At 39.8% G+C, this 25,550-nt stretch overlaps 1 protein-coding gene across 3 annotated transcripts in view; it reads right to left on the bottom strand.

Annotated features, from left to right (window-relative positions):
* Positions 1 to 2,072: 2,072 nt before the first annotated feature.
* The window catches only part of MPPED2 (metallophosphoesterase domain containing 2), a 129,244-nt gene continuing 105,766 nt past the window's right edge, over positions 2,073 to 25,550 (bottom strand). For all 3 annotated transcript variants that reach the window (XM_035117862.3, XM_088667911.1, XM_035117871.3), the window contains exons 5-7: positions 10,098 to 10,213; positions 8,289 to 8,402; positions 2,073 to 3,697 (exon numbers count right to left, since the gene is read on the bottom strand). In XM_035117862.3, coding sequence (XP_034973753.1) covers positions 3,579 to 3,697; positions 8,289 to 8,402; positions 10,098 to 10,213 — 349 coding nt within the window. In that variant the 3' untranslated portion in view covers positions 2,073 to 3,578. The remainder of the gene's footprint in view (positions 3,698 to 8,288; positions 8,403 to 10,097; positions 10,214 to 25,550) is intronic.

Raw genomic sequence — 25,550 nt, 5'->3', positions numbered from 1 at the left:
TTGCATCTCCAGGTAGTGTTGGAAAAGATCCCTGGCAGAAACTGTGGAGAGTCACTACCAGTCAGTGTACAAAGTAAAGGACCCCTGGATGGTTAATTCCAGTCAAATACTACACTAGATGGCCCAGTATAATATGGTTTCTAATGTTTCTGGGTACGTATCCATGTTGGCAATAATAGATACATAATTGTTCAAAGAGATGCGATATGTAGAAATGGATTGTGAAGAGTAATGAAAGGTGTTGTGCATCATCTAAACTGATGTCAAGGATGTTATTGTAGTTTCATTGTCCATTGCCATGAAACACTGTAAAACCAATAACAACTTGGTAAGTAGGTGATACCCAGAAAGGATTTGATGTTTGTCCCCTGTATAGAATGTCTTCAAGTTTTGTGACAAAGCTGTTATTTACTTAGTGCTTACCTGCATAATATATATTGTAATAAGGAATCTTCCTTTAGCCACAGTAACTTAAAATTTAATGAAATCAGCTATAAGCAGGAGTTAGTTATTTCATCAACTTGTCTTTTAGACACTGTTTTGGCATAATCCTGGTAGAATTTGCCTGGAGTAGAGCAGATTGATCTGAAAGTCTCTTACTCTAATAAATGCTTGACCTCGAGGTCTGCTGAATTCACTAGACACAGAAAACTGGGGAACCAATTGCCTTGGTGGAACATCCTATTCTGCAGCCCTCATTTGATAAAGGCCTTGACTGCTTTCAACCTTTTCAAGATGACTAGATGAAAGCTGCTGTCTCAGAGTGGAAAGGTTAATCGACTACTGTGTTGTTAATCAATCACTTGAAAAGACTGAGCACTGGTAACTCCTTCCAGCCACAGGTTCTTGCATAGTCATATGGGACCTTCTCATTCAGCTTAAAGGGAAAACAGGCAAAAACGTAGCCCATTCAAGACCCTGGATGCTGGTTCCTGACCATGGTGAGGCAGTAGTAACTTTAAGTTAACTTTATGTTGTTGTTGTTGTTTAGTCGTTTAGTCGTGTCCGACTCTTCGTGACCCCATGGACCATAGCACGCCAGGCACTCCTGTCTTGCACTGCCTCCCGCAATTTGGTCAAACTCATGTTCGTAGCTTCGAGAACTTTATATAGGGCTCTAAAGGTTTGAGAAGTGAAGATAGTAACAAATACCTGTTAAAAGATTTACCTGCTTCCCCAAACTTTACTGGGCTCAGATTCTTAATCTTTAAATTCTTTTTTATGCACTGTGCAGTTTTACTTATACAGTAATACAGTTTTATTTGATTTTATTTAGTTGTTACAAAGTCTCATTTTAACGCTACTGTGTTTTTACATGAATCTGATAGTTTTGTTATTGGAAGATCTCTCAATCTTCACTAAAGGTCCTTCTTCAGGTTTCCCGGCCTAAAAAATATTAGGTGGGTGGCCAATAAGAATAGGGTCCTTTCAGTGGTGGTGCCTTCCCCAGCGAGATTCACTTGGAGCTTATGTTAAGATATTTTCAGCAGCAAATGGTCTTATGCTTACACACCTTTTTGAAACATTTAGACCTTGAAACAAATTATATTTAGCTTGGTTTTATATGCTGTTTTGCAAATTATTTTTATGCTGATTGCACAAGTGTTTTTTTTTATCTGGATATTGTGCTGAACAGGAAACCCAAGAAGCTCTTGTTTGGTCCATCTTGTTCAGTGTTTCTCGTCTACACTGACTGGCAGTGGCTTGCCAAGGTTTCAGGCAGGGACCGTTCTCAGCTGTACCAAGATGCCGGGGATTGAATTTGGGATCTTCTGCATGCCAAGCATGTGCCAAACTTTGTTGAATTATTTCTTTACATTTTCTGTGAACCATCCAGAAGACATTGTTAATGAGCAGACAGTATGCGTCACAATAAATAAATAAATAAATACACACACTATTCTTAGGTGGAACATGGCCAACTAACGCTTAAAAGTGGTTCAGAAATTCAAATATATTTAGATGGGATACGATTTCATGACATTGGAAGGACAATACATTAAATATAAGGAATTAACAAAGTCCATAAGTTACCCAGAACAACAACAAAAAAAGAGTATCCCAACAGCAAGTATTTAAAAATCTTGCAATTTTATTTGCATATAAAGGCCGCTAGATATATAATATCGCAATAAATTTAAAGAAACAACTGTTTTCCTAAATTCCATTAAGATAACATAAACAGAATAAAGCTCAATAGCATTTACAGTGGTAGAACAGAAATAACTATTTGCAACAATATTTTGTGCTAGCAAGATTGCATTTACACACAGTGCAAAATAAGGGAAAAAGAAATGGAAAGACAATTCAAGAATATTTTAAATATAAAGGACAACAAAGCCTTATTTTAGTTAGGCTTGATTGTATTCATTTGATTCTATACATGCCTGAAACTGCACAAAGATTTTAAACTCAAGCTCTTGAAGGCCTCGAGCGCTTGGAGAGAGAGAAATGTGTCACATCCTTCATAATTTAGATGTGCTGTACAGCATAAATTTGCAGATGCTACACTGGCAACATTAAATGCCTAGCTTAGTTATAATGCACAAAAAATATATATAAAAATCCATATTTAAAAGGAGTCCGCATTTACATGTTTTTACTGCATGGAACACCTGCTCATTGCAGTTTTCATCCCCGTATTTTTAAAGCTAAAATAATTTAAGAAACTCACCCAAACAGTGACAATTTAGATAATCACATACAAGATGCTGCTATCTAATTGTTCATTAAAGCAGGCAGAGACAAACTAATCCTAGAAGGCTATTTTCCTCTCACTGATTGATAGGCAAGAGTTTACAGTATGCATATATATCAGTGGACAAATAGACTATCGTGATCTGTTGTGAGCACGGGAGCTCTGATGGGCTGAGAGTTTTCCCAGTGGATTCTCCATACTCTTCAATGGAGGAACCTGAAACCATACACTTAAAGTGTAGATCAGTAACCCGTTGAAATGAATGGGAACTCAGTCTCCTGTGCAGCAGCTCCTTGACAACGATCAAACACAGCATTAGGCACACCTAAGCCCATTTATCTCAATAGGCACAAGCACATCTTACTCTGTGTTGGATCGTGGTCCATAATTGCAAAGAAGCATTCACAAAACCAGGGTCACAAAACATAGTGTGGTAATAAAAACAAAAGGAGAGGAGAGGGTGGCATTTTATCATTAGAAATGTTTATTTTTTTAAAAAAAAATTCAAACAATAACAGTTGTGCAAATTTGGGTGTTTTGTTTTTTTTAAAACACTGCCTTTAAATTTTTTATTTAATATTATTAAAATAAGGTGTCTCACTCATTAAAAGAAAGCTTGGCTGTCCTTTTGAGAACACTAACAATTTACAATGGCATGTTAATTAAGAAAACATAAAACTTCATTTTACAAATTCACAATGATGTATCAATTTCAAATGGATGCTGCATTTTGCTGCACAACTTCTATCTCTTTTTTTCCTTTTGTACCAACAATTTACAAAAAAAGCCCCACATCATTTGTAAAGAAACATGTTAAGAGAATGGATGTTTAATTAGAAAAATGGCAGTTTATAGACCTTCCCCACACTCCAGTGGTGCTTCATGATCCTTGCGGGGTTGGAAGGTCAAATATAATTGGTGGGTTGGTTGGTTGAAAGCTGACTGTACATGTTGAGGCATTTATGTACGTTGTGTAACCGTCTGTCATAATGCCGTAACCTGTAGGGAAAATGTGTCACACTTACTGTAATGTAAACAAACAATGCTGACCTAGTACAGTGCCTCAGGCTGGAGAAAAGAAAAAGCTTCTTGTAAGCAGGCCTTTTGAATTGAGTTCAGCTAAGCCTTTCAAACTGCTCTGAGCACTCCAAAGCCAGCACATTATTTCCATTCTTAAAAATGCAATAGGCTTTTGCTTTAATAAGAACCACCTGGTTTTGTTTTTTTTCCAAATGGAGCAAAGAAAAAAAAGACGAAAAAAGCCTGTTTTACAACAGAACTGAACACAAAAGAGGGTGTTGGTTTATTTTCCACAGCTCCTTGGATCTTTTGTAACCTGGAATGTTTCAAGCATAATAATATGAAAAGTGTATTTTCCACTGAGACCTGTTCCCCTGTTCCTTTCAGATACTCTTTACTGTGAATCCCATTTCGTTGAATGGACCTTATTCTCAAGTAACTGTGCATAAGATTCGATTCTTCCTATTCAGTGACAATAATCCTGCTAAACAATACATTATCCCAAATCTATTATTATTGCTGGTCTTAGGCATTTCTTCTACCTCCAATTCAGCAGTAACACATCTCACTAGGAATAGTGAAAGTGTACTTTAAAAAATAAAAACAGGAGGATGTCTTGCAGCAGGGGTCGGCAACCTGCGGCCCATGGGGGTCGTTTAAATGACCCACGAGCCGCCCCTGAACTGAGTCGCCAGCTCGGTGAGTCCCCGCACCCTGCGCTAAACTGGGTGGAGCGGGGACTCACTTCCGTGATGGCAGAAATCACACCTGCGCAGACACAATCCAGCCCATGGAGCGATCTCCGCAGGAGTCAACTGGCCCAGGCAAGGTAAACCTTGCCGACCCGTCTTACAGGAAAGCCCTGTGTTGAAATCAGGCGCCAGGTTATGAGTCGTAAAAACTTTCTACAGTGGTACCTCTACTTACGGACATGATCTGTTCCGGGGTGCCGTTTGCACCCCGAAAAGTCCGTAAGCAGAGCGCCGCTTGTGTGCGTGATGCAATAGAGCACTCCTGCACATGCGCAAAGCGTTCAGAATGATTCTGCAGCAAAACCCGTAAGTATACACTTCTGGGTTTGCCATGTTCACAACCTGAAAATCCGCAACATGAACCTAACGCAACTAGAGGTATGACTGTAATTGTAGTCATCATCAGATCTGCACGAGGGAAAGACCAGGGACCCATCATTCTCTGAAGATCTGAGTCATGCACGGGCTGTGGGACGGGATACATTCAGTGCACGCTCCATCATCTCAAAACGTATGCATGTACCATCAGAGTTCATGTTCACAATGGCTCTTGGGGGGAAACCATACATGTAAGCCATTGTGCCAGAAATTGAGTAGTTTGGATGGAATACAATGAGGACTATGCTGGCTTAATTCTGTATTGTGCTAGCATCAGGAACTCATGCAAATTGCACTGTGGTGCAATAGGCTGAGTGAGGATGGAACTACTGCCTCCACTGGTACAGCTTTATATGGCACTGGAAAGAGAAGGGAAGCTTGCTGGAATGGAACTGGGGGGGGGGGCAAATATCTGTGCTACACATGAGAACAACCATTTCACAATTGTTGTGTGGCCTCTTTTTGGTGTTTTCTTTCACCTGGGCCTGGCTGCTGGGCCCAAGTTAAGGGGACAGAAGAGTCATATAGGCAGCATCAGTTTGTGGGCATTATCTGCTTCAAGCAAAGAACGTGTGTGCGGGAACCTCCTTTTGAATGTATTGTGGGCAAGGGCAGAGTGGAATGAGACATTTTAAAAAATACTAAATCTTATTCCCTTTATTGCAATGAGTGGTTTCTTGATGGAGCAACTCATATTAATCGAATTTGTATAATCTAAGTGCTCTTGAACACTCATTAAATTTGCTTAATACTTACAGCATGTATTACCAACCAAGTTGCAGACTTAAATTGGTACAATCCTATGCCTCACAGTAGTGTTTCATAAGGCCCGCACTAAGAGGGCTTTGCCCAATACTTTCAATACTTTGATTACTTTCAATTTGCAGTGCAACTAAAAAAGCTGCAGTTAAAAACTGCACTTTGCATGCTGCAGTTAAAACTTTTTTGCCATCTGGTATTCACTTAGCATTGATATGCTCGCATTAATACTTACTTTAAAATGGTCTATCATTTCCTAGATGTACAGGAGCACTGCATGGATACTGCTGTGGTTAAGGCTCTGCTAATGTTTTTTTTTCATTAAAAAGTTATTATTTACAGGACTATATAGTCCAGTCATAAAATCTAATTTGCTTCAAACTCATGTGGACTTTGGGGGAGGGGGGTTATAGGTGAAAATAAACAATATCAAGCAAGTGAGCTATCTTCTCTTCTACAAAGTTCTCAACTTTGTAAGCCTATAGTTAGAGACAGCAGAGAAACCTGGGGAATGAAGTTAATACAAAGCATTTTAATGTGTAACTTTTAGCTCTATGGTCACAAAGCCCTGATCTCTTTCCCGCAGCACTTTTAGTATTTATCTCACTAGGATGCAACAGCTACTTAGGTTCGTTAAATATTTACAACAATTTACAATATTTTAAACAATAAAGTATTTCTAAATGTTTTTTAAAAAAATTAAAAAGAAAAGAAATTTACCTGATTTGAAATTAGCATGGGGGCTCAATGTTTTGAAAAGCTCATCTAAAATATCAACAAGCTATTTTTTTAATAAAAAAAACCTATGAAATTTAATCCAGAATATTCTTGTTAAAAACTCCTTTTTACTTGAGCTTTTATTTTTCCATCTGCTGTAGTATTTGGGTTATGCTGTTCACATCTTGAATGTTCTATAAGAAACATATGCAAAATGAAGCCACTTGCTGCATATAAAATAATTATAGATGGTCTCTTTTATTTGACTGGCTTTAAATTGTTTAAAGATGTCCTCCACATTGGCAGATCATACAGGATTCTTGGTGGGCAGACAAAAAAGAAATAAACTGGATTTCACCCTTATCTGCTAAGCCTTAGGATGCATCAAAACGGTGTTTTGAGGGACAGGGGCTGCAAAAATACGAAGACAGCTTTATTTTGGGAGACATTTTACTCTTTACCAGGAAGATTATACCTTTAGCATTGTGTTTCATCTGCTGTATTTTCTTTGAAAACATTCTTTGACAATGATCTGTGATTTCAAGTGTTGTAAGCCACCCTGAGTAAAGAATGCCTTGGCATTGGAGAGGCTGGATAGAAATATTTATACAGTCATACCTTGGGGGTTACATATGCTTCGGGGTGCGTACTTTCGGGTTGCGTACTCCGCAAACCCGGAAGTATTTTTTGCCGCTTTTCGCCGTGCGCGCTGTCTCCGCATGCGCAGAAGTGTGATATCGCGCTTTTGCGCATGGGCAAAATGGATGATCGGGGTGCGATCGGCACCCCAGAACGAATTGAGTACGTAACCCGAGGTACCACTGTATTTATAAATTACATAAAAATAAATGGAAGTCCAACAATCCCTTGTTCCTGTGACCTCCAAGTGGCCAAGCAAACAGAGATGGCACCAGGGACATCTGCATACTGGTACACACTCAGCTTTTCTGAAGTCGGAGGGGGACTCTTCCAGTATGGCAGTAAGCAATTGTCCTGAAGTATCAGAGGTCAGGGTATTAGGTTCAACCCAAAGTTCCTCCTTAAAAAAAGCATCCCAACAAGTTTGCTTTGGCAAAACTTGGTTGATACTGGAAAAGGTGCTGGCTGACAACGGTATTTGAGTTGAAAAAGAAATAACCCATCAGGTAAACACTCTTCACTGTATTGGGGATTACACTTAAAAAACTTTTCAAATACCCCTCCCTCCTTGTCATACTTAGTCCCATTTTAAGCAATACCCAATCCAGTGCTGGCCCAATGCATTTTGCGACCTGGTGCAGAGCCCAATTGCATTCCTGCTAGGGCAGCACTATAAAGAAGGCTTCAGGTGCCAATTTCTGTCTTCATCTCCCTCCTCCCAGCCTTCCTGGCCATGCTGCCACCCAAAGGCAGCTCTGCAGTGTGGTGGGGTCCCTGACTCAATCCCTCCTTTGTAGGGCTCCTAGCACAATCTATGCATGCTTACCCAGAACTAAATCCACTAGGATTTACTCCTAGGTGAGTTTGTATAAGATCACAGTGTAAATTAGCAAAGAAATATGAAAAGACTGTTCATTCCCCTTTTATGCCTGCTGTTACTGCTAGCAAACTTTATTCTGGACTATAAGGACCGATATGTGGAGGCTAGATAAATGCATGTCCTTTTAATAGAGAGTTAGAGCTCAGGGCCTTTTGGGGTCTCTTTCCATTCCATGATTTCGATCACTGCCCACCATTTTGCTGCAGGTTTACTACTTTTTCCTCTCAAAAATATCATTTGTTGATATGATTATAATGCTTTGTATGGCCACCTGGGGAAAAACCTCAAATATATAAAAGTCCTGACTGAGCACCAAACAATTTGCTTTATAATTGAGTCGATTTTATGTTTGTGGGTTGTCTGAAAATCTCCTAATGTAGAATAGCACGCCATTTAACTCTGGTATTATCTTAGTAAACATCCTCATATCTAGCGTATTTCTTACCTTCATGGATTCCACCAAAGACATGGAGTTTGGGCCTTACTCGCCTTTGTACTGTGTTTAACAGTTCCACACAGCCAACTCTTTGAAGCTCCTTTGGAACCCAGTCTCGAAAACCTAAAAGCAAAATGTAATCAATGTTCTTAATTTTCTCTATTCAGGTAAGGTTTCATGCAGACTTTCAGGAAGCCATAACTCACTGAAGGTTTATTGCATTATCTGTAACCCTAACATCTCCATTAAAGCATACAATGGCTTTTAAGAAACTTTTCATTGTCACTTTGTCTCTTTTAGGTTCCAATGGATTCTTTTTTCTTATTTGATGTCTGCCCCCTCCTTCCCAGTTAACATTTTTCTCCACATAATTTGATTTATTAAACTACAGGTATAGATTCTTCTACATAGCGTGAGGCTCTATGACATTTATTCCCGGCAGCGGTGCATCTTCCTGCTCTCCCCCCTGCTCTTTTCATAATGGTCTTTGCCAAAATGGTCAGGTGATGACTGCTTGTCAGATACTGCAATCCTGCACACAGTTACACAGAAGTAAGCACCACTAAGTTCAGTGGGACTTATTCACAGGTGAATTTGTATAAGGTTGCAGCTGTAGCTACTTTCTGCACAGGCTGGTCAGTATCAACTTTAGTACCTTACGTATGCCAACTATACAAACAGCACAGTGTAAATCTCACAGTGTTCCTATGAAAACTAACGTGATCCTGCTCAATAGTCAGCACTTGAAAATGCAACTGTGTGCATAAAGCGTTCCCCAAACTGAAAAGGGTAGTTCCTCCTTGTGCAGAGTCCCATGTATATCTTTATTTTGAATACAGTGGTACCTCTAGTTACGAATAACTCTACTTACGAATATTTCTACTTACGAATGGAGCTCCGTCCACCATCTTGGATGCGGTTTAGATAGGATTTTTTCTACTTACGAATTTTTAGATAGGGTTGCTTCTACTTATGAATTTTTTCTCCTAATGCATTCCTAGGGGTTTGACTTACAAATTTTTTCTACTTACGAATGTGCGTTCGGAACGCATTAAATTCGTAAGTAAAGGTTCGTAAGTAGAGGTACCACTGTATATGGATTGGAAAATGTGCCCTTCAGTGATAATACTTTGCAAATGGGATTTTCTGCTGAAGAGAACTGGGCAAGTCCCCACATGGAGCCTCACACACTCACTGGAGCTACAGTGCTCAACCAAGACAATAACCTTCCATGACTTCGAGAAGAATGAGGTCTGCCAATACCCATTTATTCCTGAGACCTGGCCATGAAGAAAGCACTACAGGGCAACACTGAAAAGACTCTCAGCAAGTTAGTATTAATTGACTGCTTTAAAAGAAAAAAGCCACTAAGTTCTACAGATAATGCAGAAAATCCATAAAGTCTGACATCAATTATTACAAAAGTCTGCGGTCTGAAATAATGCATTAATAAAGATCAGAAGAGTGGAAAGATCCGAGAGGGGCAAGAGCTATATCAAATATGAATGGAGGCAGCACATTCCTCCTTGGTGTTGCTTAATCTACTTGAAAGGCGTTACACTAGGGACAAATTTGGCTAATGCTATTTCAGCACCACAGGACATTCGTTCAGCTGGTTCATTTCTTATGAACATAGGAAGCTGCCTTAATATCAAGACAACTGGAAAGTATTTAGTGAGTCCAGTTGAAGGCATAGTTCTCACCGCAGAACAGAAAGGTGACCAACTTCTCCCCCCTCTCCTTAATGACTTGGCTAAACTGCTCACGGATGAAACTCTTAGCTCAAGATAGCTGTTTGTTGGCTTTTGTGTCACTTACCAAGAGGAGGTCCATGAGTCATTAATATATCAATACCTTCGGGAATAAGATTCCACTTGTCCAACAGTGATTGACCTCTGGGTAGGTTAAAGCCCCATCCATTAAACCATGGTGTCCTTTGAAGGAAAGAAGATATATTGAGTCAATGTGGAAGAGTATTTTTTTGTTTTTGTTTTTTAATTGTGCATAGAGCAAATTATTTGTAGATAACGCTTCTTCACGATTACATACAGGCAAAAGAGCTGAGAAACAGACCTATATTTCAATATAACAGTGTAAGTCCACTGTCATAGTGAACCCACACAACTGACCACAGTCTCCAAGAGAGAGAAAAATGGAATGTTAAAACATCTTTTTGTCACATAGGTTTGAGACAGAAAAGCTATAATTTGCTACATTAATTATACAAATGATGACTGCAGATTGATTCTTAGGAATAATACCTTCCTTGTAGGGCACCGGTGGCTGCCAAAGGTTATTCTTCAAACACTGATGTTTCACTAAGCAAAAATAATGTTATGAAAAGCCTTCTCTTAGGGCAATAGAAGGTTTCACAGTTTAATTTACATTCAGGATTTGAGTTTTTCCATGGTGTAGCCATGACCTAACACTGGAACATGTGTGACAATCAATAAAACAAAACAAAATCCCCACATGCAACTATGGCTCAGAGAAACACTAGTGCTAGAGGAGGCAATGTCATTCATAACTTGTGTTAATCTCACAAACACTTCTGAGTGACAGGAGAGAGGATTTTAAGTCACTGTGAGAACCCATTGAGAATAACTAAAAGAAAAAACTTTCCCCTTTGTCCACCCCGTTTATAGTATGCTTGTTAACTTTCCCCTACAATTGGCAGTTGTGCCCATTGTACTTCTGTCAGTTAGCAACTATCATGGTATCAATATTGAGCTTCTTTTTAGTTTTCCAGTCTATTTTGCTCGTCATTTGCAAGTTCTAACTTGCTAAACAGCATACATAGCCTCACTATTCACCTAATGACGACCACCCCACATGCTACCATAATTACGTTAGCTACAGTGGCTTCAAGCAGTAGCAGGTAAAGGTAAAGGTAAAGGGACCCCTGACCATTAGGTCCAGTCGTGACCGACTCTGGGGTTGCGCGCTCATCTCGCATTATTGGCCGAGGGAGCCGGCATAGTAGTGTTGAGTAGTGTTGAGCAGTAGCACTCAACACTAAATCTGGACACTGAAGACTGCCATCTGGGCCACCAGTTACTAATCATAATTTATTTCCTCTTCTGCCAAACTCTCCTCTCCACCACCACCTTCTTAAGCACCTTGCCCAAAAAGGGAGTGTTTGCCACAGGGTGTTCATGGAAGATAATCTTACTCAGCTATGAGTGATCGCCAAAGAAGTAGTAGTAGTTTAACAGGCAGTTAACAGGTCCAGGGAGGGTTTTTTTAAAAAAAAGAAAAGAAAAGAAAAGAAGGGGGTGTAGCACTACCTTCTTCAAGACCGCCTCCTTCCCTACTGATCCTGTCAGATGTTAACATCAACAGAGGGGGCCCTACTGGTTCAACTGCTCTCATAAACTGGGGGGGGTGGACAATCTGGAAGAGGGCATTTCTGTGGCAGCCCCTAAGTTATGGCGTTCCATGCCCACAGGGGTGCATCTGGCTTTCGGCAAGTTTTAATTGTTGTAAGCTGCCCTGGATCCCTAGAGCTAAGGGCAAGTAATTAATAATAATATAGATGTTTACTAAAAAGCAGAGTAAAATCAGCAGCAACACCACCACCAAGAATTAGCCCATCCTCAGGGACAAATTTCAGTTTTGAAACCCTATGCATATTCACCTATTTATATGGCTGTAGAAACCTGTTTTTATGTAATGTATATTCCTTTTTTAAAAAACAACAACAACAAAGCAAACCACAAATGTAGCATTTACAGACCTCTGGCGTGAAACAGTCTTTTCCCTTAATACAATAAATGAATAGCTTGGGAACAAAATTTTCAAAAAATATTCTTTTCACAGCCTACATGTACCTCGAATCCATCTCAAAAGGAAACACTCTCAAGTAATAGCAGTAATGAAAGCCTTTTTTATTTCTGCCGGCACTCAAAGTAAAATGCACAAACACCCATGATTACTAGGGAGGCAGATCATTCCATTTGCAGTACAAAAATTATAGGACAGGGCATTAAATATGCATTCACAGAATTGTTCAATTACAGGACTGCCCTGTAAATATGGCCTGAGAGTATCCATTTCAGTTTTACATTTGGGTTGTAATAATAGAGAATGTCCTGAACTGAACGAACTGAAAAGGGAACAGGTGACCTTTTTGCAAAATAAAGAAGAGCCTTTCAATAAAACATAAGAGCGCACAAATATTTGCATGCATCTGTGCCCTTTCTCCATTTAATGAAGTGAGTGGAAAGAGCATGTTCGTAACACAGAAAACTATTGCAAAGGCTGAACCTGTAAACACAAAACCATAGAAAGCAGAAAATGCATTAAACAGAAACCTTTAATTTTTTTTCATAAAAAAATAGCATTTCTTTCTGTAGATACCCAAGAGCCACTTATACAGTGGTACCTCGGGTTACAAACGCTTCAGGTTACAAACGTTTCTGTAATAATAATACAGTCACATGCCCACAATTGTGATATGAGAGGTATGAATAGGTCATGGAAGTCTGCTTTGTATTAAAGATTCCTCCTAGGTCTTAACAGAGAATGATCACTGTTCGTTTTCAAAGGAATATTTAGTTATTTTGATTATGGGGGGGGGGATGAAAACCCAAGGGAAGCAAACCCATTCTTCAGTGCTGAATTGGAGCAAAGGTAAATGGGGTTTTCCACAGATTCACATTTGCTTCAATTTAGTGCTAAAAAATGGGTTTTCCCCAAGAAAGTGATGGGACAAGTGGAAAACCACTTGGACGTGTGCTTTCTAGGCATGGGAGAAGCCCAGATAATTTGGATCCATTAAACTAAAAAAATTATATAGCTACTGAATTCAATGGGAACTAAATCCTTTTAAATCCAAGACTTTCAACTTAAGCAGGTGATATATATTGGGCTGCTTGTTAGTAGTGACTAGAATCTGTCACACAAGGTTCATTCCCCCTCATATCCTCTCATAAGGGTCATGTGCTGCAGATGTTTTGTTTGCTTGTTTGTTTCCTTTGGTGCAAAGGGATTTTCAGGCTGTTAAGAATTTATATTAGCAAAAGAAAGGTCAAAGGAGGGCACTTTGTACTTGGAACAGAAGGGAACAATGCTCAAGATGGTTTTTCATTTTCACAGAAGTGTGCATGAACTCTTGAACTGGCTACTGAAACAGCTCCTGCCTTTCTTTCATGCAGCCAATTTACCACTGGAAAGCATTTGTTCCATTGTATTCAAGAATCAACAGTATCCCAAGGTTTAAGGAGGATTTTTAATTTATATATGGGGAGGAATTCAACATCACACTAAGGCGATTGTTCTGTCAGGTCAAGCATTTCAGCATTAGGAGACAGCATCTTCAGTGTAAGAAGAATCTGCTGGATCAGGCCACTTCCTCATCTAGTCCAACATCCTGTTCTCATAGTGGCCAACCAGATGCCTACAGGAAACCCACAAGCAAGAGCTGCGGGCAAGAGCACCCCCCTAGGTTGTTTCCAGCAACTAGTATTCAGAAGCACTTCCCCCTTCAACTGTGGAGGTAAAGCATAGCCATCTCTAATTTGGATAACTTTTACCAACTTTAAGAGGATTGGACAAACTGGTGGCCATCACTGTCTCCTGTGGGCATGTCTTCCTTAGCTTTACTACGTGCTGCATGAAAAAGTACTTTCCTTATATCTGTCCTGAATCTTCCACCATTCAGCTTCATTCCGTAAATTCTAGTGTTATGAGTCTATCCACTCTTCCCATGCCACATAAAATTTTTATAAACTTCTGTCATGTCGCTTCTTACCTCTCCTATTCTCTAAACTAAAAAAAGTACAAACCAGGCCTCCCCAAACTGCGGCCCTCCAGATATTTTGGCCTACAACTCCTATGACCCCTAGCTAACAGGACCAGTGGTTGGGGAAGATGGGAATTGTAGTCCAAAACATCTGGAGGGCCGAAGTTTGGGGGTGCCTGGTCCAAACCCTGCAATGGTTCCTCATAGGTGAGTCGCTCCACACGTTTGAATATTTTTGATTGCCCTTTTCTGAACCTTTTATACCATTACAATATTCTTATTAAAGTTGAGGCAACTTGAATGATTCTGCCCTTCCCCTGCATGCAGTTCTTGGGGGTGCTCTCAACCCTGTTCCCCAAGCAAAATGTAGGGGGCATGAGGGATGTGTGGTGAGAGGGGGGGAAACCCCATTGATTGAGTGGAAGCCATTATGTAGGGCTTCTGCTGACAGGACTCATTATCCCACCGGCACCTAAGTATCATATGAAACTGACTAATATACTGAGATAAGTTTAGATAAACAATGGATGGAACATGATTAAGGTTGTGCTCCAGAGGAAGTACCGTTGCAAGACTGTAGATTGCTCTAAAGCACTTACAAAACCATGGCAGAACTGAAACTAAGAAAAGCTTCTCATATGGCAAAGATGTAAGGGAATCAGAAAGCACAAATGACTTGTGCTTCCCATTTACACTATTATTTTCCAAAACAGAATTGCTGCCTCTGGTCGGAAAATGTGCAAGCTTGCATTTCTATGTTTTGTTCCTGTGCAAACATTTCAACAGCTTGTCTTTTCAGACTATAATTTCTTAACACACCTGATCTCTACTTGAAATTCTCACAAAACACTGGAGAAAGGAGGTCTGTAATTCAGTATTGTAAAATATAGAGTATCCGCAAGAAAAATCCAAATTCTGCTATTTGGTTATAGTACACAATTAGGCAAGTATATGCAAAATACCCAACCTTTCCACCTTCAGCCAACAAACAATATTTCTTAAGAGGTGTTGAAGAAAATGAAACCATTTAAAGTTTGGTCTTAAGGTAAACTCTATATAATGATTTTAACTTTCAGTTACTAGTCGAGAAACAACAAACCCTTCAGCCCTTCTGAGGTATTCTAGACCCTAATTACACTGCAAACTAGTTAATGAGCCATGGGGTGTATTTGAATACGTATTGCAAAATCACAAAAATAATCTCTGTCTTGACTAGGGCAAATGTCAGCTCATAGAATCATAGAGTTGGAAGAGACCACAAGGGCCATCCAGTCCAACCCCCTGCCAAGCAGGAAACACCACCAAAGCATTCCTGACAGATGGCTGTCAAGCCTCCGCTTAAAGACCTCCAAAGAAGGAGACTCCACCACACTCCTTGGCAGCAAATTCCACTGTCAAACAGCTTTTACTGTCAGGAAGTTCTTCCTAATGTTTAGGTGGAATCTTCTTTCTTGTAGCTTGAATCCATTGGTCCGTGTCCACTTCTCTGGAGCAGCAGAAAACAACCTTTCTCCCTCCTCTATATGACATCCTTTTATATATTTGAACATGGCTATCATATCACCCCTTAACCTTCTCTTCTCCAGGCTAAACATACCCAGCTCCCTAAGCCGTTCCTCATAAGGCATCGTTTCCAGGCCTGTGGCCATACTCTTAAACTCACTTAAGAGTAAACACAAAGATGCAGTGTGATTACGTTTTATGTGCTGACAGATTTGAACTTCCACAGATCTTTTTATAACCTTCTCATGTGACACAGTACAAACACACTCACTCACATTATGTTATATCTTTCAAAACAATGGAAGGCTTCCACAAAATAACTTCCAAAAAGCACTTCTTCCGTTTTGGGAACGGAGACCACCCAGTCAAAATGCAGCAAAGAAGTGAAAGGGGGGAGAGGAATGGCAAGTTGCAGGCGACTACGGCTTAATAGCAGGGTTGAAGGCAAAGGCACGCCTGTGATGCTGCTGTGAGAGGCACATGAAGCCCTCTTCTTGCATAACTTTCAGTAATTTGTACGTGATGCAGGAGTAAACCTGTGTGACAAGAGGAAGCATACTGACAATAAAATTAATATATATGCTGAGTAAATGTTGTTACGGGAAGGTAACTGTAGCTTTCTGCAATCTATTTGAAGGAGTCAATTGGTGTTCCACTCTAGATTATCCACATCTGTGGATTCCACATCTAGAGTATCCAAAAGTGTTATGATGCTGTGTCTTATCAAATGTCCCTTGGGTTCTTTCTTATTGTTAAAAAATCTTACTTATTCATGCCCCGCCTTTTCCCCCGATGGGACTTAAGGCAGCATAGAGAGAAATACTAATTACCAAGAACACAGGACAAAACCCACCATTTAAAAACAATTGAGGATTGATAAAATTAAAAGAAATAGAAGCAGGTATCTGTGCGTACCTGGATGATGAATCGTGTGCATGGCACCTAGTTCCTGAGCCCTGCTGCACATACTAATCAGCCAATGGGTGTTTAGAAATGTGTTTCTACCCCTCTGGCAGTGCACCCCTATGTTTGGGTGGGTACTGAAACACAACAATAGCTGCTGTGCCCCCTGCCCCACTTCATCTGCTTCTTTTGCCCCTCTGGTGTTCACTGGCATTTTCAAAACTGTTGCAGCATTTTCAAAGAAGAGGGATCAGTGAGCTACAACAATACCGTATGTGCGAGCCCAGCAAGAATATTAGACCTATCTGCACTGGTCTCGTGATTCAAATTGCATTGCCTACTTGAGGAGACCTGTAGTTGCTTGAGTTAAAGGTAGCATAAATTGCATCAATTCACATTTGCTGCTGCTATTCTAATGATAATCAGAGAAAAGATTGAACGTGCCACTTCCTACTTGCTGTATTTACAGTTGTAAGTATTCAGTTATAATTATTCTCTATCTGCAAAACTGTTCTACCAATTTTGGTAGCAAAAGCTGTCAGCAAGACTTTTAATCTTCTACTGTAAAAGGGGGTGGGAGGAAAAAGGCCTAGGGGGTGGAGGAGAGAAGCTTTTTACAAAAATAACTTCGAAACAGTATGAAAAATAAGTGCCTTGGGGCAACTCTATTAATGATTAAAATAAATGTACAATTTAAAATTTAAATGTAACTGTCAAAGTATTTTGTTTTAATTATGTCTGTTAGGAATGTGCTTCCCTCTTACTCTAAGCTCAAAAAATAGTTACAGCCTTTTGCATGAGGCTCTAAAATTTGTCTCTGGAATAAGCTGATTGCAGTCAATGAAATGGCACAAAGATGCTATTGTCTCAGTGGTTGGATTTTGATAATTGGAAACTATGGCTTCCCACTATGAGAATCTGATGCTGCAAGCTTTGGACTTGTGTGGCCCCCCTTCCTTCCCCTTTCACAATCCAGAAGAAGACAGCAAAAGCTTCCACTTTCTATTTTAAACAAACCACAGTTCCTAGTGGCACCCACATTTGGTAACATTTGGTAACATTGGAAAGTTATAGTTAATATATACAAATGCCACTTTGTTGCTCCTTTTGTTTGTTTGGGGAAAATCAAACAAATCACAGATAGCTACTATTGAAAATCACAGATAGCTACTATTGAAAAAAACAAAACCTTACTATAGTTAATGGCTTCCAAACAGCCCAGATCCACAAAAGTTGATTTCCAAATTCTGGCTTGATTGAAAGTTTAAACACTTGAACACACTTTATAGCACTATTAGAACCCAACCTTTCTATATCACAGTTTCAAAGTTTATGGACAACTGGATCGGAATTTATATTTTACAGAACCTGACTTAGGGGCCATTTATTTGCATATGGGTAGGGCTGGGCAATGAAGATGTTTAAGATTATAAAGAAACAACTAGGAAGTTTATAAAGAACAGTTCTGGGACTGCAAAAACACTGAGTTAAGGGAAGGGTTTGTATGGTAATAAGAAAAAAAATCGGGTGTAAATGTGGGTCATTCTTTTGGTTTCAATATTGTTAAATAAAGAGGTCAGCTCACATGAGAATAGGTTTATACAAAATCTAATTTTAAGCCCACCTCTCTTTGTTCTGTTGCCTGAAAAACGGCCCCTTTAACCTTAGTTTCTAGGAGAAAAGCACATACTTGACAGAAACTAATATGAGACCGCTGTTAAAACAGAGCTTGAACTGAAACATAAAATTTACTGATTAAGAATCACTTATTAAGGGGTTCTTTCGGGGGGGGGGGAGATTCCATTACTTTAATATTCAACAGTTTAATATACACCTGCACTTTCATTGGTGGTTAAACACACAGAGAGAAAATCTAATGACACATCAAATATATAAAACTGAATTTCTGATTTTTATGTAATAGCATCCAGAGAGAAAAGATGTGATTAAATAATACTGTTTGATATTTATGTCATGATTTTCCACAATATTTGTAATCAAAGCAGCTCTCAAAAGAAATAATTATAGTAAGTAATTTAAGTACTTACTTAAATAATTATAGAAGTAAGCATGTTACGAAATATTATAAACTAGAACAAAGCAGCATGAAATGAGCTGGAATGATTTTCCTTTCTCAGATTGTTAAAGGGCAGAAAAATCCAAAACCCTAGGATTGGGCTGGCAATGCCAAAAGGTGGAAGAAGGCTTATTACTCCCTCCACCTTTTTTTTTAACCCCACCCCCACCCCACATATTTTGTTCCTTTCCCTCTCCACAGTGGACCTCTGCCTCTGTCTGCAGAAGTGGAGATCTGCAGTACCCTATGGGCCCCGAGATGCCCCCAGAGACCACAAAATGGCACCCACCTTCTTTTTTCCTTCTTCACCTCTAATTAACCATTTGTTAATCAAGTTAAACCACAAATAGAATTGTTTTATGTCAACATTAAAAGGCTGTGTGTTTATAATTGCTGTAACTATACTTGTATGTTTTAAAATAATAAATACAGTCATATCTCTGAAGTCCCAACAGAATCCGTTCCAGAAGTCCGTTCGACTTCTGAAACGTTCGACTTCCAAAATGCGGCTTCCAATTGGCTGCCACACCCACTGAGAGCACTGGATCAGTTGGTGCCACACAATTCTACCTGTGGCAATCTGTGGCCATCTCAAACCAACTTGATTGATGTCAGGATTTCCCCAAATCAAGTCCAATTCAATTTGGGACTCAGCCAAATCAGCATACTTATCAAGGAACTTGAAGTTTGGTTTTCCACTTATAAGCTAGAACACTGAAAAGGCCTAATCGCCATTTATAAAATTTAGCAATCCTCCACATCAAATAATTCACACAATTTGTTTTATGACGCCAACTACTGAAAGTATAAAAATGAGAAAAGAAACACACTTTTAAAATTTACACATTTGTGTCTTAAAATGGTTACATGGGCTAAAAGATGAAGGTCTGTGGGCTTTCCATAACAAAATTGAGACTGTAATTTTTTACAGACATCATCTCTTGAGCTACCAACTCCACCTTTCTGTTATAGAGTGACATTTAACTACAGGGATATTTTAAAACAGTGCCTATAGACGACTGCATGCCCACAGAGTTGCATGCTATATTTTTTCAATTTTTAAAAAATGAAAGCCAAAGGGTCATTTTATCTAGTAATGTAAAAAGGAAATACATTTGTATTGTGAGCTTATGGCAGTACGAGCAAAGGCTTTTTTTTTATGAAAGAGCACAGCCATGCTGGATATTTGTTTTTCTTTAACAGCTATGTTTTGTTTTTAAGTTCTTGAACCATGTTGTAAAGCTTTGTAGTTCAAAACTCGACAGCTGTGGAGTATAGATTTTATACTCCAGGTTCCCGGCCCCAGACAGTCTGATCTGATAAAACTCTAGAAACTTACAGTAGCCCATTATATGGACAAACTATTCATTTTATATTCACCTCCTTGTCATGTCAGTGCAGAGGTCATCTAAAGAGGGGAGCTAATTAATCAAGCTGTCAGAGCCAATGAGGAGGAGCATGTTAATAGGACTTTTATTTCACCCAGGAAAGCAGCAGTGTGACAGGAACCAGGAAATATAGCCTTGGTGTTGCTGTTTATTAGCAATGCTGAAATCAGTAGTAATAGGAGCCAAGCAGCTTATGCTTGATAAAGTGCTGGGTGTCAGGAGCCGGCAGCAACTAGAAATTAGACTGACAAGAAGCAAGATTCGTATAATATAGATAGCTGATAAATAGAAGTCAAGGTCTAAATATGCATCCAGATCAAAAGCATATTGCAAGCTGCAGCTGCTATAAAGGCAAGAAGAGAAAAATAATACAAGGCAACTAAATTTCCCTTCCCAAACACACCTCCAATTTTTCTTCTTCTAGGTTGCAATCATTTTTTTATTTTTTTATAAAAATCATTTCCAGGGTTGGAGATCTGGAGCTCAGCTGTGCGGATCCTGACCTCCTGGATGTATGTGGGTCACCTTTCTGGAGCACAAGGTTTGGGAATAAAGCACAAGGCATTGCTGCACCTCATAGTATTGGCTGAAGGGGCTAGAGCAGGCTGTGTGGTAGAGAGATAGGAAGCAGCTAGAATACATATTCAAAGGTGGGGGAAAGCAAGACACACACACAGGGAGAGAGAGAGAGAGAGAGATGAGGGGGGCGGGGCGGAGGGAGAGAGAGAGATAGATCTGGGACTGAGTTATATCTATCTGCCTTGTCCCACGTCTCAGGTCCAGGAGCTTTCAATAGGAAGGTTCTGGAAGGTACCGCAGGAGAAAAGAGACATTCTGACTGCCATCAAACAGATGGCAAAAGTGTCACCCCATTTAGTCATGAATGCCCCTGTGTGGTGGAGGCATGGTTGGCAACATCACCCCAAGTGACAGAATGGAGAAGGCAGATAACCTGTGTAGGATACAGGTTGCTAAAATTGTTGGGCAAAGTGGGGCATAGCCCTCCCAAGATTCTGAGCCCCACAAAACCTCTAATGCCACAGACCAGTCTTTCTCCTGTCACCCAGGGCCATTATTACTACTGTGTTTCTCATATTTTAAGGCATCCCTACAAAATAAGGCATGGCAGGATTTTCCTGAGGTGGAAAAATATAAGGCATACCTCGAAAATAAGCCGTACCGGGTGGTGGAAGAAGGTCTGTGGCAAAGAAGGGTTGCTGCTGCCGCGTGCAGCCCCAGAACCCGGCTGTAGCCTTTGTGCACCACGCGCGGACACCCGGGACCTGGCTGTAGCCTGAGCGCGCAGCCCCAGGACCCGGCTGCAGCCTTTGCGCGCGGACACCCGGGACCCGGCTGCAGCCTCTGCCTGCCACGCACGAAGACCCGGTGGGAGCAGGTCTGTGGTCTGTACAGATACCGGTACCGGTACTTAATTAAAAAAATAAGACATCCCTTGAAAATAAGCCATGCTGTGTTTTTTTCAGGAAAAATTAATATAAGACATGTCTTATAATATGAGAAACACGGTACATTTTCCACCAAAAGGCTTCCTATATGCTTCTGCCCATCCCCTTTGCTTTGCCAGCAGGTCCCATGCCTGTCTTCAGCATCTTTCTCCCGCAGAAATGGCTTCAGTAGGGTGGTGGGTTATTTTGCTTATACCCTTCTCCTTTTTTATCTGCAGGAGTCAAGAGGGTTGGAGAGAAGCTAGGGTTTATAATGAGGTGGGGTAGGGGGACAGGACACTGGTAAGCCCCGCCCCCAGTCAATAAACCCACCCTAAGCCATTCAGAAAAATTCATTATTCCTGTGGTGTCATCTACAGAGTGTGCCAGGGACAGAGAACAGAAATTGATGCCTCCTCACATTCCTAGTTGTGAGCTGCCTTGGTGGCATATAAAAACTGAAGTCTAATCCAGGAATCCCCAAACTGCGGCGCTCCAGATGTTTTGGCCTACAACTCCCATGATCCCTAACTAATAGGACCAGTGGTCAGGGATGATGGGAATTGTAGTCCAAAACATCTGGAGGGCCAAAGTTTGGGGATGCCTGGTCTAATCTAACATTACCAAGTGTAGTGGTGGGTTCTCTTTACTTCACTTACAAAAGTGAATCTGAGGACAGCCAATGATTTCAAAAGTATACAGTACCTAAAACTTTTATAGCAATCCTGAACCAAAGCTTGTAATTCATCTATTTTTGTCTCTACACCTCAAATGTTTTGGATGCTAAACAGAACATATTATTTTTGCTATTAAATGTACAGCTATGATTGCACTGAAGTCAGATGAATAGACGATATATCTAAAACAGCAAATTTATCATGCCCTTGTGACTGTGCATTTTATACTTCAAGCCACAGAAGGGTTTTTTTTAAAAATTATCACTTTCTAGAGCCTTTTAAAGTTATTTTATTAAGCCATAATTTCCAAATGAGTACACTACAGTGAGGTGCATTCTATTAACTTCCCTCACAACCCTGATTCGTGCTGATGAATTTTGGTGCTAGAAAAAGAGTCTTCCCTTTGGCATGGGTTAAGTTGGGCAGTGTTTCTTATACTGTTGTTATTATTTATATAGTTCCATCAATTATATGATGCTTTAAAATATTAAGTAAAACAGGACCCTGCTAAAAGCTTTACACCTAAAAGTAGACAAAATAATGTCAGTGAGAAGTATGAGAGAAGCAGAAGAAAAAGTGGGGAAAGTGATAAGAAATATCTTATGCACATAATTAGTAGGCCTTGACAATAAAATGCAGGATGTGAGCAGGGCTTACGCCTTACAGTATAAGCAGATGCATATTTAATCAAGATTTTCAACTGAGCTTACTTCTAAATATGTGTGCATGGGATTGCAGCACAAATGTATAATAATAACAAAAGTTCTGAGGAAGAAATCAAAATCCGTGGTATGGAGTATCAAATTCTGTGCTCAGAATATATTATGTCCACCAAGATTTTACAAACAGTTCTGCATTTACAACACATTAAAGCTTCTAGATTCAGGTAGGTAGCCGTGTTGGTCTGACACAGTCGATTATATATATATATATATATATACACATATATTCGTCCAGCAGCACCTTAGAGACCTACTAAGTTTGTTCTTGGTACTGTACAGTATAAGCTTTTGTGTGCATGCACTTCTTCAGATACCTGTATGGAAGTGAGAGCTGGACCATAAAAAAGGCTGATCGCCAAAGAATTGATGCTTTTGAATTATGGTGCTGGAGGAGACTCTTGAGAGTACCATGGACTGCAAGAAGGTCAAACCTATCCATTCTTAAGGAAATCAGCCCTGAGTGCTCCCTGGAAGGACAGATCGTGAAGCTGAAGCTCCAATACTTTGGCCAACTCATAAGAAGAGAAGAATCCTTGGAAAAGACCCTGATGTTGGGAAAGATTGAGGGCACTAGGAGAAGGGGACGACAGAGGATGAGATGGTTGGACAGTGTTCTCGAAGTCACAAACATGAGTTTGACCAAACTGCGGGAGGCAATGGAAGACAGGAGTGCTTGGTGTGCTCTGGTCCATGGGGTCACGAAGAGTCGGACACAACTAAACGACTAAACAACAACAAGATGCTACTGGACTCTCTCTCTCTCTCTCTCTCTCTCTCTCTCTCTCTCTCTCTCTCTCTATATATATATATATATATATATATATATAAAATATTTCGAACACATTAAAGCATTTCACATGCACTGCAAACACAGGCCACTTTAAATCTGACAATCTTTTGAACTTGGGCTGGCTCACTGCCCTTCCAAGACCCAATAATTTCTCATAGAAATATACCAATAGGTAACATTAGAAAGTCATTTTGTGGCTGGAAAATGATAGTCTGACCCATTCACATGCTTGAAAACTTCCAGCAACTGTTGTAACAGACAGAATATATTAAAAAGAAATGCCCTGAAAAAGAACATTTAAGGTTTGTAAGATTAAATCAAAGACTAACATTGGCAGAAGGCCATAAGTAAGCGTCAGTGTATTTATGCTGAATTCAAAGACATTCAATGGAAAGCCTTAAAGAGCACACTTGTTTTGTCATCAAAATGATGGGCATGATAAATGCACTTAGCAGAAAGAAACAAAAGGGCTGAGATATAGCAAAGGAAAGCCAAAGAAGTTGATTAGAGTAATTATAATGAGACAGAACAAGATCATCAACCAGGATTTGGGCTGTAAAAGAAGAGAGGAAAGGGAATATTTTAGAATATTTTAGAAATGTTATAAGGGAGGGAGGGGGAATCAAATGGGAGGGAAAGTAAGGGGATGACCTAAGATAGTTCCAATGGTGCATGCTACCTAGTCAAACAAAAGCAAAAGAAAACAACACATTCCCATTGCAACATTTTAATCGGCATCATCAACAAGCCATCTATTCTTAACAAAAAATAAAATTGAACATGCATGCTGAAATTTGAAGACAACTATGTAAGAGTTCAGTGTACAGGGGCATTTTGTCACCATCGCAAGAATAAAAGGTTTTAGCAGGCAACCCAGGGAAAAGGTTAAAATAAGGAAAGAAAAACAGGTCTTTGATCAGAAGACATCACAAAAGCTGAGAGTAAACAGAGGAGTTAAGCAGAGGATATGCATTAAACAATTCAAAAAGCAGAAAGAAAAAACGGTAATGAAGAGACCTCAAATCTCGTAAAGAATTGAAAGAAGCAAGTGCTCAAGGAAGGCATAAAGATTCAGAAAGATAGGACTATACAAGAGACCATTATTACAGAAAGGTATGTGAAGAGGGCAAACCTTAGCATATGAAAAAGAGGCTTTCAAATGATTGAAATAGCTCTAGGTCAGTGAAGGAGGGTCTGTGGTTTATGGTTGTTACAATGCTTTTTAAAATATTCATTCTTCCGAGTCTCATTACTATTATGATGACCTGTGAATTGTGCATACGAGTCTTCCATTTAGAAAGTTATAAAGATTTGAATTCAAACACCCTAAAAATGAATTTCATAGCTACAGTGGAACCTTGGTTTATGAACACCTCAGTTTACGAATTTTCGGTTTACGAACGCCGTGGACCCATCTGGAACAGATAAATTCACTTTCCATTACTTTCAATGGGAAAGTTCGCTTCAGTTTATGAACGCTTCAGTTTATGAACAGACTTCCGGAACCAATTACACCCATGCTTCGGGTTAAGTACACTTCAGGTTGAGTCCCCCGTGGACCTGTCTGGAACGGATTAACCCACTTTCCATTACTTTCAATGGGAAAGTTCGCTTCAGTTTATGAACGCTTCAGTCTAAGTACTCCGCGGACCGTCTGGAACAGATTAATCCACTTTCCATTACTTTCAATGGGAAAGTTCGCTTCAGTTTATGAACAGACTTCCGGAACCAATTGTGTTCATAAACCGAGGTACCACTGTATTTATCAGTTTGGTCTGGAGGTCTTTCAACAGAAGAGCCATTTTGTATCAAACATGGATAAACACAGATATCCCCCTCTTTGCACTGAGATAGGAATAGGTATCATTACACTGAAGTCGTCAACTGGTTTAAAAACTGGCAGGATGCTGCTGGTCTGAGATAAAATTCTGTTTTGAAGGTGTATTATTTTAGCATTTAAAAAGACAGCCAAATCCATAACCCCATGCATACTCAAGATTGCACACAGAGCTCATATGTAAAG

The sequence above is a fragment of the Zootoca vivipara genome, chromosome 1 (assembly GCF_965207765.1).
Source record: "Zootoca vivipara chromosome 1, rZooViv2.hap1.1, whole genome shotgun sequence".
NCBI lineage: Eukaryota > Metazoa > Chordata > Lepidosauria > Squamata > Lacertidae > Zootoca > Zootoca vivipara.
The sequence above is the reverse complement of the archived record's forward strand: the minus strand, read 5'-3'. Positions and strand labels throughout refer to the sequence as shown.